Below are 22,263 nucleotides of genomic sequence, written 5' to 3' on the forward strand. Positions count from 1 at the left end.
ATTCCTGTACAAATAATTTCATTTGGTCAAAGATGGTGTCAAGATTTACCCAGGGATGTAAATCTCACCAACCTTTCCACCAGAATAATGATATAGGCCTAGTGCAAGATAACAACAATCCTAAATTGAAAACAATAATAGACCCCAACTAATTTGTATGAGTCACAATAGATCCAAAAAACTTACCTTAACTTTGAAAATAAATTTGGCATAAAATAGTTTCAAACTGTAGTTTTTGGAATAAAAAGGATCAACGAAATTGCAGGAAAAGATACGGCACTTACACAACATATCATCCTCTCTTCGCTTCTCACGTCAGATTTGACATTACCGGTACATTACTTTGTTAGATAAAATATATTATTAAGTCTAAGAAAACTGCTATTAACAATATAAGAGGTTCTACCCGCAAATTCACGGGTGTACAGAAGCCACCATTAAATTAATTTAATCAACTTTGACTTTGTATTTCATTTAAAGGGCCCAAGTTCGAGAAATTGTCATCTGAAAGGATGGTAAAAAAGCATTGGAGCCTTCAAACCTTACGTCCTAAGGTGGGTAGGGTTGTACCTGAACTCGCCGCTCTCTTTCACGTCTTTAATACTTTACTTAAATACTTGTCAATGAAATGGCAACCTGTTACAAATCGGTTACAACCTCTTGGAACGAACGACATACATGGTTTGTTAATCTCATATTCATCGTGTTTCGAACACCTTTAACCACTCACTTGTATCAAACGGCTAGAGATAGCTTCACTGTCTATTCACCGCACCTCTTTTAAGAACATTTTTTTTTTTTTACTTTATTTAATTTACAATCTGTTCAAGTTGAACAATAAGCAAATGATATAAATAGTAATACAAAAATAACTTGAAGAACATGAGCTAGTGATTGACCACCGTCAACACTAGCAAACAAAGAGAATTTTGATAACACTTAGCCGAATCTGAATGGTAGGTCCAATATCGTATGTCGCTTCAGTCTGTAAATGGTGTTGTGATTGTCCAATAAATTAAGTGCAAGATGATTTGAATGATTTTCCAAACCAACAAACTATATTGTAAATTGCATTGGCCAGCTGTTGTTCACTAAATTACTCAAATAACGTTAACTTCCAAAACATGTAAGGCGTAGCCCTTTGGAAATCAGTCTGTGGGGCAGACCTCTTAGGGAGTTTGTCCATATCAAAACTTTTCAGAAAATCTACACACTCTAAGCTTCATTTTGATATTCCATATGTCTATATTTTTATTTGGTAAATGGCCTTAACCGTTTACATAACATTTGTTTGCATCACTTTAATATGTTCCTACCCATATAACACATGTACATCAATTGAACATTAAATTGATGTTCAAGAATGTTCAACTGAACATCGTATGCACATTCATGTTTGTACAAATTACGACTATTTAACGTTCAATTATTGTACAAACGTCACAAACATCGATATACATATGATGTGCGTATCTCAATCAATTGATGATCAATTTTACATCAAATTGTTATTCAATTTAGGTTAAATTAAGATTCAATTGGACATCTAGTGAACATCATATGCACATTCATGTTTGTACAAATTGAGACTATTTAATGTTCAATGAATGTACAAACATCACAAACATTGATGTGTATATTTAGTCCAATTGATGATCAATTTGATATAAAACTGTAATTCGATTTATGTACAATTGGACATTACGATTATTTGACTAAAACAGTGAAAAGACGCAATATTTGGTGACACACAAAGTGTCTGGTTCAGTTATCTATTTCAACTATAAATTTTACATAAAAAAATAAATCTATTTTTCAACTTTTGGTGGATGAAAACTCAAAGTTTAGACAAAACTATTTATTATATTCTATGCAAGTTAAAACCAAATTATGTAAAGAAATTACAAAAACTTTTAAAATCAAATAAAATGGAAATAAATGTTTCTTCGTCCACTCCAATCCTAATCATTGATGGTTGCGACAGCAGCACTTTTTGCCCTGAAACAAATATAATAGATTAACTTAATTATCGGTATGATTGTAGTCAATATTAATCATGCTGGGGTCTTGAATGATCAGGACTGCTTGTCAAAGAGTAGAGTTTAACATTATTCATTTTATTTAAATATTTGCATAGGCCTAAGGCATTATTTCAAAATATTCTAATAAGAACGTGTAATAAATTGACGTGACAACAAATCAGCTAAGTTATTAAAAACACACATTATCTTCGAATGTAAATGTTCCGGGCTCCTGCATGTGCTGACAGTTTAATCGGTTAGTATGAAAAACACAAAATGTGAACACATCGACAGTTTGATTGCCGATACACATTGAAGTAGCCTACACAAAATTTAGTCTATAAGTAAGTTAGGCCTACTTTGTTCTTACTAATCAATCTTAGTCGTTCATATTTATAATTTGTCGATTGGATTTGATTCTACGACTAATGATAATAACACTTTTGAATAATTTAAAACAATGATATTATGGCATTGTGGTTGGGTTGGGTTAGATAAGGACTCAGGGTCTCGGCGCGTCAACCATAGCGTATTATGCATTACATTCTTACTTTTGTTTTACATTAAATAGGCCTAGGTCTACTCAATGAATGTACCATTATTGCTATATGATTACCGTAACTAATTGAAGGTGAAATAACTTAGGTACCGGTAATCAATAGATTGACTTGTTTGTAAACACCAATAGTAATATGAGGCGATGAATTTGAATATCAAAGCTTTAACTCAATTAGCCTACACTATGTATTGGCTAAATCTTAGAGGGTTATAGATAGTATTAACTTAGGCTTATTATTATTTGAAATTGGTTAAGTCCACTTTGGTTTTTTTTTCAATTTGTTTGGTTATAACTTTTATAAGTAAATAAGGCCTATTGCTTTATAAAGTAAAGTTTATTCCCAGCATACAAATTAACGATAACAAAATTAAATTTAAGATGCTCATGATACTTAAAATCAATAACTTAGTTTCACATACCGGCAGGCTATTACCACCTATGTTTTATTAGTAATAAAGGGTACGGTACAGTTTCTTAACTGGGCTATGCTGATATCGATTGAAACTATCGATTCGATTAGTAAACCTTCATGCGATTTTTTCACCGTCAGCAAGTTTGGTTGGTTAGGTTAGGTTATGATAGTTTAATTTTACATTATAACTTAATAGATAAATTTCAAAATATTGATTATTAACCAATATTTCCAAATTCGATAGTTTCAATCGATATTAGCATAGCCCAGTTAAGAAACTGTACCCATAATAAATCTTGTAATAAGATCTGGGTACAGTTTCTTAACTGGGCTAACTTATGCTTATATCAATTGAAACTATCGAATTGGAAATATTGATTAATAATCAATATTTTTAAAATATATATATTTTTTTTAATATATTTTAAATTTTTAAAAATATATCTATTATAAAATTAAACTATCATAACCTAACCTAACCAACCAAACTTGCTGATGGTGAAAAAATCGCATGAAAGTTTGCTAATCGAATCGATAGTTTCAATCGATATTAGCATAGCCCAGTTAAGTTAAGAAACTGTACCCTAAGATCTAAAACCCATAAAAATTTTGTTGGATTATTTTATTCTCAGTTGGCCTATGTGGTGATTCACAAAAGTATTTACCTTGCCTAGCCCCTAGCTGCATGCCATTAATGTATTTTTAAAACAACTATGACAATCGTGTGATGTGTAAATAAGTTTTAATGGAAAATAAGATTAGGTAAGTTTACTGGTCTAAAAGCTTAAAAACAGGTTGATAAAAGGGCCTAAACGTACTTGATTTCTACCTCAACAAAATTTGCAAATAAGAGACCCTCTGTGTAATTTAATTAGACACTCTAAGGTGTGTGTTGTAAGTTACGGGGGAGGCCGAGATTTGTTTGAATGTCCTGTTTTTATTCTGAAACAACCTGGTCATCCTACTCTGGGCCTGACTTTTACAAACACAAATCAATGACTAGCCTATGCCTATATTAACTAAGCAAATCAGGTTAAGATTAGGTTTTTCTGGGTTTGGACTATCATGTGGTCCATAATACAAATTAAAAATAGCCATAACTTAAGCCTAATTATTAATACCTCAAAAGTTAATTAGGAATAATTACTTACCTTTAACTTTAAACTGTATGTAGGCCTATAAATAAATAGTAAACTTAAACTTAGTAACTTAGTTGAAGTGAAGGAGGAGAGTGATGAGGAAAGCACATAAACATAAACAAACGGCAGCCGACAGCCATACAATAACGAAAGTCGAAACGATACGATAGTGATAAACTTAGTACGAGTACGATATTCCATCTTCAACAGATCGCTCAATCGATTACGTCAACAACTTTTTTTCTGACAGCTGACGTCATCGAATCCTCTTCTGTACCTCCCTTGAGTAAATCCCTAGTTGGCTTATTATGAACACATGCTACAACTTCAAGTCTTTTGTTTACTTTTTCCTTGTTATTTAATTCAGCAAACAAGGTTACCTAGCAACCCATAAGACTAATGTTAAAAAATGTGATTTTCAGTTTCATTTTTCTACGTAATTAGATTTTAGTTGGCAGTTCTAACTGCAGTAAACTCGTTTTTAGGCCAGAATTAAACTATTTACAACATTTGAAGAAAATCGTCGGAACCGTTTTCGAGATCTTTGGGCAAGCAAGCATACATACATACATACATACATACATACATACAAGCAAACATTGCTCGTATTAGAGTATAGGATTAGTATAGGATTTGGGCCAGAGTTACATCACCTGTCTTAAGTTTTTCTTTTTCCTCATTGTTGACGTGAGTGGCAATTTAATTGTAGAGTCAATAAGTTGTATAGTGTACTTTCAAATAACGCTTAATAAAAATTTGTTGTGGTTGAACCCCAAAGTATTATATTGTCTGTGCCTATATGGTGGAAGGAAATGCCACCATGATTGAACAGTGCCCTCTCGCACCGAGGTCCTATACGCTAACCAAGCCTCCCCAGGAGCTTATACTAATATCCATTTGTTCAAATATTCGTGGGAAAACATGGTGTCGAAATGTTAAAAATATTTTTTTCAACGAAATACAACGGCACCAAATATTGCTTGTGTAAAATATGTATTTGCCTATATTTATAGTTTTACACCTAATGTTTATGACTTTTAACATTTAACTTTAATTTAAACCCAGCTTGTATGCGTGCCCTTGAACTTGATGTAAAATTATAAAGATGCTACGTAGTTTTAAAACTATATCAATCATTCAGAAGCATGGACATGTTATTATGAAACTTTGGAGCGCATCATTCAGCTAATAGCTTACCTTCGTCATCGGGAAAAAAATCAACCCAACTGTTCTACTCAACTACTCAAGGTGTCCTACAAAACAGTCTGCTAGTCAGCCTATTCTACTACGGCAGTCAAAACATTAGTGTATTTGTCTTATTTAATTTAGTTAATAACGAAACAAGTTTTATTGTTTGTAAAACTGCGATCGAATACTGCGTATTATCGTTACCTGTCGTAATTACTTGCAACCTAACTTCTTAGAGGTTATTTTCAACATTAATTCTGTAACTAAGAAATCATTCAGACTTTGACTCCCAACCTTCTTTTCTGCGATCCTCCCCGTGTTGAGCGTTATGGCTGCCACCGTTGGAAGAATTTGCAGGTCGGGGCTGTTGAAAACTAAGCCTTCACATATTCCTCTTCAGGTTCGTCCTTGTCATAATTTTGTTCTATTATTAAGTTTTAAAATACAACTTTCACCTGAGCGATATTTGTTACAGGTTACATAATGTCACCTCTATCGCCTTGGCCTAGGGCACCTTTCAACCTTCAGGCTAGGGCATTAGGGTACATGAAAAAAAGGATTCTTGCTGTTTATCTAGCATGTTACGATCGTGGGAGCATTTAAACTAATCTTAACTTTTAATAACCGTAGAATACTATCACCTAAGTTACTTATCTTACCATTTGGTTTATGTTTGTGATGAATGGGTAGGCTTAGGCTCTAGTCTAAGCATAGGGCTTATTCTCAATTTAATTTCCAGGATCCATCCAGGAACAGATAGGCTATTATTATTTACATTTTAAAGGCTAAACTCTAATGTAAATATGTTGGAAAGGTACCTAGGCCTAGCTGAGTATTAGCCTGAGTTATTTCTGTCAATTTGTCATGGTAGACAATTAAGTTATCATTATAAATTCAGACGCCACCTAGGTGCGTTTAAACCAGAATATGAGTGAAGCTGGAGAACGAGTGTAGAATAGAGTGAGATGATCTGTGTAGCTTTGTTGTTGACCTAGATAACCGGTAACTTAGCTGTTTCATAAGCCAGAACCATTGATTTATACCCCATTGAACTGGAACAGACGGGTCGAGTTTTGCACTAGCAATAAGCCGCTGATTGTTTACAGGATGGATCCGGCAACCTTTTGATTGATAGGCGAGTACTATAACCATTCAACTACCCAGCCACTATTATTGTTTGGACGAAAATTAGGTCATTGATCAAGTTAACTAACTTTTGTGAAGTGCCTATTTTTATTAGGCTAAATGTAATTGTCAGGCTTCATGTAAAAGCCATCAAATAAGTTATTGTGATGTGCCTGATTAAGTTAATTTTTATTAGGCTAAATGTAATTGTCAGGCTTCATGTAAAAGCCATAAAATAAGTTATAGGTAAGAATATTATACTTAACACTTGACCTGTTAAGTTATTACGAGTTGTTTCTGAAAATAGCCTAAGTTAATCCATATAAGCTTACATAAAGTTAAAGTTAAGTCATATCAAGTTAGGCCTAACTTAAGCTTCATATTTTATCATGAGATTTTTTCAAAATTGAATTCTTTGGATTTAAATTAGGCCTAGGCTAAATTTTATAGGCCTACACTATTTCTTTGGTAATTTTGGGACAAACACCTAAACACGGTTTCCCCCCTCCCGAAATACACAATTTACTTAACACGTTGACTGCGGCCTACTGCTATCGCGGCACTGGCACTGCTTGCGGCCTACTGCTATATCAGTAGTGTGCTCGCCTGCCAAACATTGTGTCAAGGTATGAGCCCAGCACATGGCCGGGAACGTTGTGATTGTTGCCAGGCTGTAGCTTAAGGCGGTTTCACACTGGCGTTCGCGGACGATAATTTCGTCTGCGGACGGATGAAATGATTCGGATGGACGCTACGCGCCCCCTTCACATTGCGAGCTACGTTTCAAACGTCCACTCATTCGCGCATGCGCATAGGGAAGTTGGGAATTCCTACTAAAATCATAGATTAAACATAGGCCCTACTTCCACTTACCACTCAGTGGAGTTGTGCAAAATGTCTGAGCCTTCTGTCCCATGGTGTCAACCCGGATTTTCTGTTCCGTGGCTTGATTCAAGTAGTGATGATAGTGACGACGAGGTTGTACTTTTGTACTCATTATTGTAAACATAACCTCTCCTAGAGGTTATGACATATAAGGATTTGGACAGATTTAGTAGTATGGCGTAAACTATCGTACGTAACTGCAAAATGCAAAATGTGTTTAAAGGACTCTTATGGTAGGCTAATCCACACTTGTCCGGTAAACACTTACTTTCAGGACTAGTAACGTATTCCTAATATAGGCTACTAATACCCTACAAATCATTGTAATAATGATTTACTTTACAGTAATTCGTATAAATATAAACTACATGGTTATTGGTTAGGATCCTTACTATCTCTTTGGATTGTAGTCGCAATTTCCAACCATGCTTTATCTTTCTCTTGTTGACCCCTATAAATTTCTATAGTTGTATCCCAGATAACTGGGCAGGCACGGACAGCCTCAATTAATTCAGCCAACTATGACTGTAAACACAAACTACTAAACACTGTGATGCGAGTGACACATGCCTCGCTGAGAGCTACACGTGGTTTGGTACTCAGTCTGCGCATGCGCGAGGGCGTGATCGTCCGCGGACGTTTTAGAAAAATCGCTCCCAGAGCGATTCTACCAAATCGTCCACGGACGAATTTCTGCATCCGCGGATGGACGCTACGTTTCAATGGGCGGTGTGAACGGTCCCACCTGATAACATGGGCAGCGATTTATTTTCGCATTTCTTCCGCGGACGCCAGTTTGAAACTGCCTTTAGAATGTGAGCTTTATTTTGGTGTGTAGGTTGGTACTAAATATTCCCGTAAAATCCCGTCTGGCAATGCTATTGTCCCGTTTTCGGGGATTTTCTCTATTCGAGCCATATTACAAAGACTCTGGTTATTGATCCAAGCAGTGATGCTCCCTTTGGGTGTTTCAGTGAACTACGTCCACTTTAGGGGAACGAAGAACAACCACCACTGCTCTTTTGTGGTTCGTCTTACTGAGATATTTCAATGCCAATAGCAATCGCTGATTCAGTAGCGCGCCGAGGCTCCGCCCGCAGTTTAGGGAGCGCCATTGTTAAGATTTTCAGTAGTGAACGTTTTAAGGTTAAGTTACTGTATCTACCACATATTTTAATTATTTTTACGCAATACCGTACTTATATTAATTTTGCGGATTAGATTTATCATCATTGTTTGGTCAAATTAGTGTAATCCAACTTGATTGTCTTCTGTGATTCATTGTAACGGAACTACACGTCCAAATAGACACACTTCTTCCACCTAACCGATTTTAAATCCAGCTTTAAGTATACAAAATTTAGCAGATGTATTGATAGGTAGGGGCCTACTAGACGCTGTCCAGTGGTCAAAAACTCAAAAACAAAATGTAATCCCTACTGACTATTTTCACCCTACACTGTAAATAAAACATGTGATTTGAATTTCTTCGATTTGTTTTGATTTTCGGTTTATGTTGTGTTGTTATTTCGTCACCATGCTGGCAACCCATAAGGTCCATGTAATTTTTTAAATTTTAAGTTCATTTTTTGTGCATATTTTTGAGTTTATTTTAATTTATGAAAGGATTCTGCACATCTACTCTACAGGAAAATATCTTCCCAACTAACAGTAGGCTTTGCACAGATTTTCCCTTCGATGCACACGAGCTGAGAAAAATTGTAGCCTATCTATTTTTCAGTTGGGAAATAAAATATTAGCTATTTAATTTAATTTCACTTTTTGTTTTTACTAAATTATCTCAGTGGTTTAGTCTTCCTCTATGTTAATATTTGGATCCCACTCAGCAGAAATATCTTTAAGCCACTTAATGTTATGTTTTATCACTTTTGATGATTTGGCTGTAAAATCTAATTTTGTTAGCCTATTTACACACTATTTCCTTTTGGAGAAGTAAGTTTGGGTGTTCAGTATGTCGGTCCTTTGGGTTGATAGTGCCACAATATTAACTCAATCATTTTGATTTATAATATAGTCATGAAAAGATTAAAAAATGCATTTCTGCGGTGGTGGAAACTTTGTAAACAATTCAGTGAGTTATGAAATATTTTTTCTTTTCAAGAAGAATATTTAAATAATTAACTTATCCTGTCAACTTTTTTTCAGGTTTCAACATTTTCCACTGCAAAGGGATGGTCCAGAGGGCGCAAAGCGGTAATTATCCACTCTTAAATTCTTTGTTGTACCCTAGAACTAGTACTACAAAAAAATGTATGATATCCTTTTTTACATTATTTAATTTGTAGCATGTTTCATTCAGCAGCTATGTATTTACAGTAGCACCTCACTAACCCGACATCCTGTAAGTCGACAGTCTGTGTAACTCAACAGTCTACAACTGACAGGGTGCATGCAAAATAAAGCAACTTTTTCAGAACTTAGTTTAAATTGTTGAATATTTGACATTTTTTTGAAGATTGTTTTACTCAATTCGAAAAAAAATACTCATGAAAGTAATAAATTTGTATGTAAAAATTAGTCTGTTATGTATTTATTTATTAAAACCCATTAAATATTTCAATGTTCTGGATAACTGGACAACCCCCAAACTCGACAACCTCTGGTCTCATAAATTGTCGAGTTAGGTTTTTCTGTAACTTAGATACCTAATCTAACTTAATAAAATGGTATATATTACCTTTCCGTCAGTAATCCTATTGTCGTTGTCTTAGGCGACCGGTTTCGGGATTAAAATCCCATCATCAGGCAGTTAAAATGTCATTATCACTCAAATTGAGGTTGTGTATTGAGGTTAATGATATTTGTAACCTCCTGATGATGGGATTTTAATCCCGAAACCTGTCGCCTAAGACGATGACAATAGGATCACCGACAGAAAGGTAATATAAACCATTTTATTCAATAAGTGATCCTGGACCACTAAGCATAATGTAACTTAATAAACCTTTTCTTAGAGTGATGGATTTAAAGTTCTGTAGATAATGAAAATATTTTTTAATATATATCATTTCCTCATTATTTTCACCTTAAAATACTAAATAGTTAAACATTGTCCAAAAGTTTATGACATTTAATACTTGTAAAGTTGAAGCCTTAGTATTACCCTTGAATCCTAGAAAAATACGGGTATAACATATGTTTTGGCAGTTCCATTTTTAAGCAATGTTAAATAATGTTTATTTTCGGGCCAAAAACGTCATTTGTTTTTGTTTATGATCCATACCAGGTCTTTTCTAGTATTCGTGGTATTACCTATTATTTGATTTGACAGTTGATTGAGTTAGGCTACACACACGGTTATTTCATTCTGTTCACTGTGGCCACCATCAAAGTAGTGCAATCATCACCTCTAAGCTGTGAATATCTATCTGTGGTATTTGCCGTATAATTTTCTGGTATGTGATGAACTTTCATATAGCAACATACATAACTACAAATACATATATCTATATGTTAAACACGGGCCTTTTATTCAAACAAGTTTAGAATTAGATGTCAAATATGACAAAACCAGATGGATCCAAGTTCTGATAGCCTGGTGTGTGTTGCAGTTTTACGCCACTTGCGGGGTGGTGGCCGGGGGAGCAGGCGCTTTGTTGTTTGCGTTGGATCAGTCCATCAAGGCTGAGGATCTTGAGCTTCATCCACCCAAGAACCCCTGGACCCACAATGGGTGGTTCGACTCCTATGACCATGCAAGGTGAAAAAATACAATCAGTCTACGTTGAGTTTCATTGTTCCATTTGTTAACTTTGAGTTTTTCAGTTTTTCTATGATTGAAAGTTGTCTATTGATTAAAGCCCGGCACATCCTTGGCCAGTATATCCTCAACACTTTGGGTACCACCAATAGGCCTGGTTGTCATCATGTATAATTGAATGGAATTCTAATGTCCTACACCAGCGGCATCAAGCATGATTAAGTAAAGCGGATTGCCTTTGGAAAATTTAGAACCTGTAGTGTTGGATTGTGTTAGACAGCTGTGAGCCACTTTAAACTAGCTCAAAATACAAGTCATGCCTACTTGTTTTGACTCGATAATTATTTTCAAAATACCTGCATGAGCTGCTATTTTATTTAGTGTTAACCAAATCTTAATGAATATTTAGTGAGATTATTTTGAGAAAGTAACTTGTAACTAGTTAATTTGTGTTGCCATTACCTAGACAGCTGGATAGCTGAGTTGTCATAGTGACTGCCTGGTAATCAAAAGGTCGTCCTTTAGTCCTGAGAAAAAGTGTGTAACTTCTTGATAGTTCAGTCCTGGACCCAGCTGCCCTTGATCATGGTGCTTTTAATAAATGAGGCTAATGAAACAGCTGGTCTTAGTAACAAAGCTACTCAAGGCATCTCACTTTATGTACACTCATCCTTTACTCTTGTGTTGAAATACACACCTAGTTGCTGTCCCTATCACAATTGGTAATAGATGAGTGAACGAAGTGAACGAATCTATGTATCGTGTATAGCGGAGTCGGAGAAAAGTTGTCCGCTTGTCTGTGAGTCCGTGAGTCCGTGTGTTCGCACCAAAAACTCAAGAACCGTTGCACTTATAGCGTTCAAATTTTGCACAAATAATTATGACACCAGTGGGAAGACCTCATTAAAATTCTAGACGATTCCGTTAAGTAGTAATTATAAAAACCTTAAAAACATTTTTAAATTTGTCCCATAAGAATAACATTAGGAGCTACCTTCCTCTTCTTCTTATTTGTTTACGTTTTGCGACCAACAATTTTGTTGTCTACTTAAGACAGAGAGAACGACTTTTACTCTAAGCTATTTCATTCATGGAGCAAACAGTTTGGCGTCTATGAATATCATTATAATTTCACAGGTATCAGAATAATGTTGTTTAAGTTAATTAAATTTCACAACTTTCTGAATAATAAATTGAACTTTACAATATTAATCGGCAGTTATATACCGTTTATGTTCAGTATTAAAATTCACTTTTAAATTAAAAATATATATGTATATATTTAGAACAAAGCTGCTTTTTACATTATTCAATTTAATGTTGGCATTGAATATTAAATATTCAAAGATGTTAGTAATACTAAAATGCTATGCGAAGGGGGGGAACAGGCCCACGACGTAGAGAGTGGTGAAGGAAGCGGAAAGGTGAGCAGTGCGGAGTGTGGAAATCCTTTGTGACTGTTAAATTAATATATCTGTAATACTTATATGCTATAGAAAGAGAGGGAAACAGGTCTACGATGTAGGAAGTAGTGAAGGAAGTAGTCAAGGTGAGCGCTCCGGAGTGTGGGAACCCGTTGTAACAGTAAGATTAATGGATCTGTAATAAAAAAAATGCCATAGGAAGGGAGGGAAACATGTCCACGATGTAGGAAGTGGTGATGGAAGTAGTCAAGATGAGCAGTCCGGAGTGTGGGAACCCGTTGTGACAGTTAGATTAATGGATCTGTAATAAAAAAATGCTAAAGGAAGGGAGGGAAACAGGTCCACGACGTAGGAAGTGGTGAAGGAAGTAGTCAAGGTGAGCAGTCCGGAGTGTGGGAACCTGTTGTGACAGTTAGATTAATGGATCTGTAAGAAAAAAATCTAAAGGAAGGGAGGGAAACAGGTTCACGACGTAGGAAGTGGTGAAGGAAGTAGTCAAGGCGAGCAGTCCGGAGTGTGGGAACCCTTTGTGACAGTTAGATTAATGTATCTGCAATACTAAAATGCCATAGGAAGGGAGGGAAACATGTCCACGACGTAGGAAGTGGTGATGGAAGTAGTCAAGGTGAGCAGCCCGGAGTGTGGGAACCCGTTGTGAAAGTAAGATTAGTGGATCTGTAATAAAAAAATCTAAAGGAAGGGAGGGAAACAGGTCCACGACGTAGGAAGTGGTGAAGGAAGTAGTCAAGGTGAGCTGTCCGGAGTGTGGGAACCCTTTGTGACAGTAAGATTAATGTATCTGCAATAATAAAATGCTATAGGAAGGGAGGGAAACAGGTCCACGACGTAGGAAGTGATGAAGGAAGTAGTCAAAGAGAGCAGTCCGGAGTGTGGGAACCCTTTGTGACAGTTAGATTAATGTATCTGCAATAATAAAATGCTATAGGAAGGGAGGGAAACAGGTCCACGACGTAGGAAGTGGTGAAGGAAGTAATCAATGCGAGCAGTCCGGAGTGTGGGAACCCTTTGTGACAGTTAGATTAATGTATCTGCAATAAAAAAAACTAGGAAGGGAGGGAAACAGGTCCATGACGTAGGAAGTGGTGATGGAAGTAGTCAAGGCGAGCAGTCCGGAGTTTGGGGACCCTTTGTGACAGTTAGATTAATGGATCTGCAATAATAAAATGCTAAAGGAAGGGAGGGAAACAGGTCTACGACGTAGGAAGTGGTGAAGGAAGTAGTCAAGGTGAGCAGTCCGGAGTGTGGGAACCCGTTGTGACAGTTAGATTAATGGATCTGTAAGAAAAAAATTCTAAAGGAAGGGAGGGAAACAGGTTCACGACGTAGGAAGTGGTGAAGGAAGTAGTCAAAGGCAAGCAGTCCGGAGTGTGGGGACCCTTTGTGACAGTTAGGTTAATGAACCTGCAATACTAAAATGCCATAGGAAGGGAGGTAAACATGTCCACGACGTAGGAAGTGGTGATGGAAGTAGTCGAGGCGAGCAGTCCGGAGTGTGGGGACCCTTTTCATTAGTTAGATTAACATATATTGGATTTTTAATCATTTTTAGATGATATAATTACGATATCGTTGCTTTAAATCATCATTGTAAGCCATACGATATTTTTTAGGAGATTCCTTACATCGTGCTTTGGCAATTAGGTTAAGTTAGATTAGTTCAGTTTGGCTTAGTTTTGTTTATGATAGGCCTCATAACAAATATGGAAATAGGCTTCATTTAATCAAAAGACATGTTGTACAGGAACAATGGATTTACCTCCTATCGATAACTGTTGGAAATCCATTATGTATATTACCAATGACTTTGGTTAATTAATGGATGAGAAGTTAGGATTGTTTTTGACCACGATTTGGTTGATATGCCCATACAAATAACACTGTGTTCACCAGTGACACCGGTAAGTAGGCTAGGTGTTTGTGGACTCTTCATTACTGGCGCTCATGTTCACTCATCCCGTTACGCGCAGAATAAGCGTACGTACTACTAGTAATAATAATAATAATAATAATCTGGTAGGGTACAAGTTGGACTAAGTTTTGTAAGGATAAATATTCAATAATTCAAAACAAATTTTTGTATACTAGCCGAGTACCCGCCCTTCGTACGGGGTTGACGTATAAGTATAAAATGCTTATTGCATTAAAACTCGTGCTTTGCGTTTGCAATGGGAGAGGACGTGTTTTAAGACGATTTGCTTAACTATAATTTACGGTGTACTATAGTATAGCACATCTACCATAGCCTTCTACCACTTCACCTTATCAATAGAAAAAAGTAAAGTTCTTACAGCTTTTTGTTGCTACTTGGTTCAAGTTAACTGTCATAAACGTAAAAAGAATTAATAGTGCTGCACCCTGTTGGTAAACCTTATAAACTTAAATCTATTGAATATCATAGAAACAAATATTGTAGTTGAAACGTCTGGCAAAATTCATTAATTCCTTTTAAATATGAATACTCATAAGGTTAACATGGGAAACTGTAGAGCCACTTGGTCAGGAGATTAGAATATGTTTATATGTTAATCGGGAATGTGACCTATCATCATACCAAATTTCAACCCAATCCAACCAGTAGTTAATGCGTGATTGAACTTCAAATAAACAAACAAACACATAAACTTTACCTTTAATTTATAATATTAGTATGAAGTATGATATATATTCAAAATACAGCATGAAAAATGAATCATATCCAATTCAACCTAACCTGTCCCAAGTTGGAGTCTAAAGAGGGGTTGAGGAAAACTTACAGATTTAGACTGCGTCCCTTAGGTAATTGTTTGTTTTCTCACAATTTGTGTTGTTGTCAGTATGCGGCGGGGGTATGAGGTTTACAAGCAAGTGTGTGCCGCATGCCACAGCCTCAGGTTTATCGCCTACCGTAACCTCATCGGAGCCACACACACGGAGGAAGAGGCTAAAGCTGAGGCCGAGGAGCAGATGGTGAGTTAATGTTTACTTTTTTTTTAATTTATAAGGTTAAATAAAAACTATGTACATATTTTTTATCCTTAAACTGGTACAATATGGGAATTGGATGTTTTCTTCTTGGGCATACTCTAATATACCATTAAATGATTTATAAACCATTTACAGATCTTAGATGGACCGGATGACACCGGCAACATGTTCAAGCGACCAGGCAAGCTGTCTGACTACTTCCCTAGTCCGTATCCCAACGAGGAGGCGGCCAGGGCTGCCAACAATGGAGCTTATCCCCCGGACCTGAGCTACATCACTGCGGCCCGCCATGGTGGAGAGGTGGGTGACTGAGGACAAAATATCTCAACTAAACAAAACAAGGTTATAAGGTTATAGGAAAAAAGTGTACACATGTTTCACAAGTAAAAAAAAAAAAAAAAAAAAAAAAAAATGTGTCTAGCTATAGTAAGTGAGTCTGTAGTGTGGTGTATTTTTCATAAAATTTAGTACTGGTATACCTTCAAAAGATCTCCTTGATATCAGTGTCATGTGTAATTTTTTGGTGTTTCTAAATCATGTTAAATATTCCTGGGTTAGTTGAACTCTTAGTTTGTAAAAAAAACTAAAATCAGCCACATAGCTTTTCCTAATGTAAAATATAAAATTGTAGTGTTATGTCTTCTATCACAAAACCACTGGTGCCAGGAAAAATTGGACATTCAAAAATATTTGGGACAGACAAAATAACCTCTAGAATTCAAATTTGGTTCATATAATTCAAACCTCTAATGATTACGCTACGATAAAGTTAAGTAGCCTGGTTACCTTGTACTCTTCTTTTTAAGCGTATTCTTCAAGTTAATATTATCACACTAGAATTTTGACGCATGGTTGATTTTACATGTCTAAACATATGATTTAGTTTTGCTATGATAGCTGGGACGGGAAAGAGCCCCACAAGAAACCAAACACTTGACACTATGTCACCTGTCACTAACAGCTGTTTTGGCCAAGCAAGGTTTGTACCGGGAAAGAGGTGAGATGTATTGCTTCTCAACTAAAACGTTTCCCGGTTATAAATGCTGTCGGTAGGGGTCTGCAGGTACCCAATATTTTCTGGTTAATAGTTGACCTGAGGGATGGCCTGAGGGGCTGGAAATTACTATTGAACCAAGCTCGGGTTGGGCCGAGCATCTGGGAAGATGCTCGATCGAAAATTTACGATACTGCTGCAATAATAAGTAATGTTCACGATTTTTTCGCCGTAGTGGGAGATTGTCTCGGTTTCGCCGTCACCGCAGAAAATCTTTTATTTGTCCGTGAACATAGAAGATGACCGTTAAAGATGTTCTTGATTTTATCGCAGAATGGGCAAGAACGTGTAAAATATTGTGTAGCAATGAAAAAAAATTTAATAAAAATTATTTATTTTTTATTACACTTAACATGTACTTAAATTATAAGTTAAAACTATTTTAACAATTAAATCAGTTTACAATGAAACAAAACCGAAATCATAGATAAACTAGTGGAACCCCGTCGAAATCGACGGTTAATCTTGAGGTTTTATGTAAATTCAGCTAACTGCGTTGTATAGAGTGAAGTCATTAAAATCTTAGTTATATGAAGGGAGGATAAGCAATAATAAGTAGGCCTATGACGATTGTGTTCCTTAAAAAACGTGATTGATGAATTCGTTTAACACAATATTTTCTACCTTTCTTTTTATCGGCTTTAGGTTTTTTAGGAGTCTTATAATTGTTTGTTCATGAGTTTGTTTCATACCAAAGCCACTTTCACTATATGGGAGAATGAGTTCATGTAATTAGTCTATCATGTTACAGAAAGAGTCAATATTTATTACTAACCACTAATTCCATGTGCTTTCAGATTGTATCCGAATTTATCTTAAAAGATGTAAATCTTTTTTTTTTATTTATTTTTTTTTATATCTTATTCTCCAGAAAGCAGTAACATTCTTACTTCGATCTCAGCAATTTCAAATCCTTCTCTTGCCACATCGACCCATGTATGTAATCATCCTGTTCTTATTTGATAATTCATTAACTTATGGGGTAGTTTTGCCTTGGCCATATAGATCACATAAAGCTGTGCATGTATTTCGTGGATTTGAATGAACCATAATTGTAGGAAATTTTATCACAAATTAATGTTGAACATTTCCGGAACCAAATCCATAACATAGTCCAGCATTGGTAACAAATTATGCAAATGCGATGAGATGTGATGACACTGTTGTGTTTCCGAATGTTTTGTATGTAGTGAGGTTTAGATGCGTTTTTCATTCTAGCTACATGTGTACATCAAAGTAAAAACTGTGTACACATTTTTTTTAAATACCTGAATTAGTGAATTGACATTATTTCACTTACTATACCAAAACCATAGACTCCGTAGTTAGTCTATTCCAAAACTTGAACACAGCTCTCATCCTCAACGTACTCATCTATGACACAATTTTCAACCCGATTATCAAAAACTGTTATACCAATAAATGAATCTCAGGTGTTCTTTCTTGAATTTAAACATAAATGGTGATTGAAAGTAGGAAAAAAGGCAAGTGCCAACCTTGCAATATGTATAAGCTAACCCGATAAGGAATAGTTATATGTTCCTTTGAAATTGATAAGTCACACTTATTTCATAATTTAAAATTTTCTAAGAGCAATAAAGCATAGATCTTTGAACAAAACATTTCAAACATATCATAATTTCATCATTTTGTTGAAACTATAAAAAACTTGTCATGCAGTGGAGAATCCATTTAAATCATAAATAATAATGTAAACATTTAATTTTGACAGTTTCAGTAAACCTTTGAATACAATTTTAATATTAACAGCTGGTTCATTAAAAGTAGTGTAAAATTATCCATATGGTCGAAATGTAAACCAAATTGCAGAGTGAACTTTAAAGGCCTCTGGGGCAGAGCCCCAAGGAAATTCACATCGTTTTTCTTTTGAGGGCTCACCTACAGACCAATACCTTTCTTTAGACACCCCTACCAAGTTTCTACGCCCAGCCGTTCTCTCAAGTTAGCTGTGACAAAAACCTCGTTTTCCTCCATAAGAATAACATGGGATGGGAATTTGAAGGCCACTGGGGCAGAGCCCCGAGGGAATTCTCCATGTTTCTCTTTTGATGGCTCATCTACAGACCAGGACCTTTCTTTAAACACCTCTACCGAGTTTCTACGCCCAGCCGTTCTCTCAAAATACCTGTCACAAAGAAAAACAGTTTCAAATTAATATATAGATTGTAGTAGGTACTGTATTGTTAATGTTTTAAAAAGTCAATACTTTGAAGTAAAAAAGTCTGGCCTGCATACCCAACAGCAACACTGAAAATTTCAATTATTTTTCTGTTAAGTTTTGTATTACTTTTGCCAGATTGAATTCTTTTTCATTCAGGTAATCTATCCTATGTAGCCTGCTATACTCACAGCAATTCTTAAAACCTAGGACTTTATGCTCAGGTTTATCCAAATTAAATATATAAATTTTAATGTATGCAAATAGTTACTTAGACTGATTGTTGATCCTACATGTTTTATTACCATATTTCTTCATTTGCAGGACTATGTGTTTGCCCTGTTGACTGGCTACTGTGATCCCCCGGCTGGAGTTGTGCTCAGGGAAGGCCAATACTACAATCCTTACTTCCCTGGTGGTGCTATTGGCATGGCCCAGGCTCTCTATAACGAGGTAAGCTATGGGATGGAGTGTGTCATTCTCAACTCTCATTGTACAATGTAAAACAACATTTTTCCAAACAGTCAGTGCACAGTAAAAAAGGTTCTTTAACAACCTTTTAATAAATCTATGTTTTTGTAAAAAAATTCATTGTTTGGTTTTATTTTTAACTAGCAAACCCGTTGTGGCTTCGCTCACAAAAATTTAAATTAAAAAGATAAATGTTCAACATGAGTAGGGCCTACACATCTTGATTTTTTTATTCATTTAACTATTAGAAATTTGTTTTGCAGTAAAACAATTTTTCATTAGGCCTACTCTGTATTCGGAAATAGCCCATTTCCATACAGCTGAGATCTTCGAAAATCTTCAATTTCCATACACCAAATACAAATAGTGATCAGCTGACTTTTCCTGACATAGGCCTAAATATTACTTTCGCTACACAAACAATACTTTGCCTGACATCAACAAAATTTACAACTGAAGTTCCCGGTTAAAAACAGCCGTATTGTGTTTAGATTAGAAAAATGAATAGATTACGAAATATCAGATAATTTTTTTTTTAAGTATCGTTCAATACTCGTCTATCCAGCCCCAAAATAGGTCACTTCTTGACTAGTAGTGAAATATACTATTTCAAGCCACAAAAATAATGTAAATATTTTCATTTTATGTAATCAAATATAACCAGCTGTTCCCTTAATAATAGTGCAGATTCAAATGTATTCATGTGTTAAAATGTAAACAAATCTTTCTCCATAAGGATGCCATGGGGACTCTTAAAAGGCACTGGGGTGGAGCCCTGATGGAATTTATTGAAAATTCTTCTCATTGCTCACCTAGAGGTTGATTGGAACCTCCATGCCAATTCCTGAGTTTTTATGGCTTGTAGTTTTTTGGATATAGTGATCAGTGAGTGAAGTGGTAACTGACTTTTATAAGTATACTAGCTGGCCCGACAGACGTCGTCCTGTCCTAATGTGGTTTTATGTCAAATGCTCGTCCATTTTCTAGATGAGCTCGTTCGCATTGCTCAGTTACGTCCTGTTTGAAGTTTGTTCGCTACGCTCACATTGGTCAGGTCTGCTGTGAAACTCATTAGGAGTTACTCTGTCAGTGGTAGAACTTGGGGTAGAGGTCAAAAAAAAAATAAATAATAAAAAATAATAATAAATGGACAAGCTCTTGTAAAAAAATGACTGGATTCTTTGTGATTTGTGCCACATATCACGTTTTGTTACTTTTTTCCTATCCTTACTTTGTGTGTGTGTGTTCCCTGAAAACTTGTATGGAAGTTTTAGATATTTGTGTCCCATAAAATGAGGGAAAAACATGATGAAAACAGCCATAAATAGGCTATAGATAAATGAAAAATCCTTGGGGATCAATGAGATAATATCCCCTCCTCTCATAACTGCTGTTTTGTTGTCTACCGCAGATTATCGAGTATACCGACGGCACACCGGCCACTCAGAGTCAGCTAGCCAAGGATGTCTGCGCCTTCCTCAAGTGGACTGCAGAACCTGAACATGACACTAGGAAGAAGATGTACATGAAGGTATGTATCGCCTGTTGTGGAAGATAGTGAGGTGTTTTATCTTTCAAAATAAATGTTTTGTAGATATGTATGCTCAGAAGTTAAATTAAACTGAAAAGTTGGTTAGCCAAATAAAATGATTAAAGTTAACTTTATATTAAGTTCGGTCATGATGAGGACTATACGACTGAATTTCTAGGGTTGGGTCACAATTGATTAGATTTGGTCTAGTTTCTACTTCTCGTTTAACATCATTTTAAATACAGTACACTCCCAATTAACCGAGATTGTTGGGACCGAAACTACTTTGGTTACTGAGATCTCCGATAACATGGCAGTCACGTAGATTTCAAAGTTAGGGTATACGTTAGTTAACACAATAGGAAGTCAAATACTTGTAAAATATGTGCTTTATCAAATCATAGCCCTCGATTAACAAAAGATCAAATAGAATTTTCATAAAAACAAAAACCTCTTAAAATAAGGCAGTGTTATTAAAGTTCAATAATACAAAAATGCTCAACACTTTTTCAGTAGTCTTAAAAAGCTTTAAACACAGTATTTTATTATAACTATACTAAACCAATACATTACAGTAATTGAACAAATCATTGTGGTGATCCTTTCTAGTTAAAAAAAGCTTAAAAATAAATATTTTTTTAGTTTGACCTAAGCTCTAACTTAACACAATCAAGTCTACATCAAAAATCGTTACAATGACAAAAGACTGACACTGCTATTGGTTACGTTCTGCAGACAGCTCGACCAGCTTGCCAATGGTCATTGATAATTTCAACCACTAAATAAATATTATATATAAGGATGTATAAAAATCACATGGTGAATATTAACCAAGGAAGTCTATAAAATTGACAGCAATGTGCCTGGGAAGACTGTCTTAGAATAAATTCTTTTTAAAATGTTTTCGTGGATATTATTAGTTTAGTAACTAAAACTGTAATTTGTTGACAGGTTCTGGTTGTAAGCGCAACCTTGATCGGTATGACTGTGTACTGGAAGAGACACAAGTGGATCTCACTCAAGTCCAGAAAAATTGCATTCAAGCCCCCGTCAAGCCACGAATAAAAGGCTAACTGTAGTTGAAAATGTGGTTACACGTATTAGTAAAATACATCAAACGCAATCTAGCGATGCTATTCACTCAAAGGTTTTAAAATTGTATTTATGAAATGTAAATAAAACCATTTATGTCGACAACGTTGAATAATTAAAACTGCCGATCCCGTGGAAAATCAAATCCTAGCTCGCTTCTTTATTTATTTTTGCATTGTAATTGTACCTATCTTACAATGGGCCGTGAGTGTTTTATGTTGTTTATCAATTTTATGATAAATACACATATGTTTGTACAGAATTAACTATATTGTTAAAGTAATTGTACCTTTCTGTTATTTTCTCGGATGAACCTGTGAACTTGTTATGTTAAATAAATTTTATTAGCCATATGAAATGTTTTAATATGAAGTCATTCCATTAGTTTATTCATAAATGCTACCGTAGTGAGAAAGAGAAGTTTGAGTTATTTTCAAATCCACTTATTATTTTAATATATTCCAATTAATATTTTCA

The 22,263-nt window shown here is 35.4% G+C and overlaps 1 protein-coding gene and 1 long non-coding RNA gene across 2 annotated transcripts; one reads left to right on the top strand and one right to left on the bottom strand.

Moving 5' to 3' along the window:
- Positions 1–1,843: 1,843 nt before the first annotated feature.
- On the bottom strand, positions 1,844–4,307 carry LOC129004073 (uncharacterized). Its single transcript, XR_008491673.1, has 2 exons — positions 4,144–4,307; positions 1,844–1,998 (listed from the first exon to the last, which is right to left on the bottom strand). It is a non-coding gene; the product is annotated as an uncharacterized LOC129004073 (long non-coding RNA).
- A 1,211-nt stretch (positions 4,308–5,518) lies between these two features.
- Positions 5,519–21,891, top strand: LOC129004086 (cytochrome c1, heme protein, mitochondrial-like). The gene is made up of 8 exons (XM_054432478.1): positions 5,519–5,719; positions 9,496–9,543; positions 10,902–11,050; positions 15,309–15,441; positions 15,595–15,759; positions 19,017–19,145; positions 20,575–20,694; positions 21,646–21,891. The coding sequence occupies exons 1-8, from the start codon at positions 5,648–5,650 to the stop codon at positions 21,757–21,759; spliced, it is 930 nt and encodes a 309-aa protein (XP_054288453.1). The 5' UTR covers positions 5,519–5,647; the 3' UTR covers positions 21,760–21,891.
- The last annotated feature ends 372 nt before the right edge of the window (positions 21,892–22,263 follow it).

This window comes from Macrosteles quadrilineatus, unplaced genomic scaffold (genome assembly GCF_028750875.1).
Source record: "Macrosteles quadrilineatus isolate MER2022 unplaced genomic scaffold, UCM_ALF_1.0 Scaffold_9__3_contigs__length_116548681, whole genome shotgun sequence".
NCBI lineage: Eukaryota > Metazoa > Arthropoda > Insecta > Hemiptera > Cicadellidae > Macrosteles > Macrosteles quadrilineatus.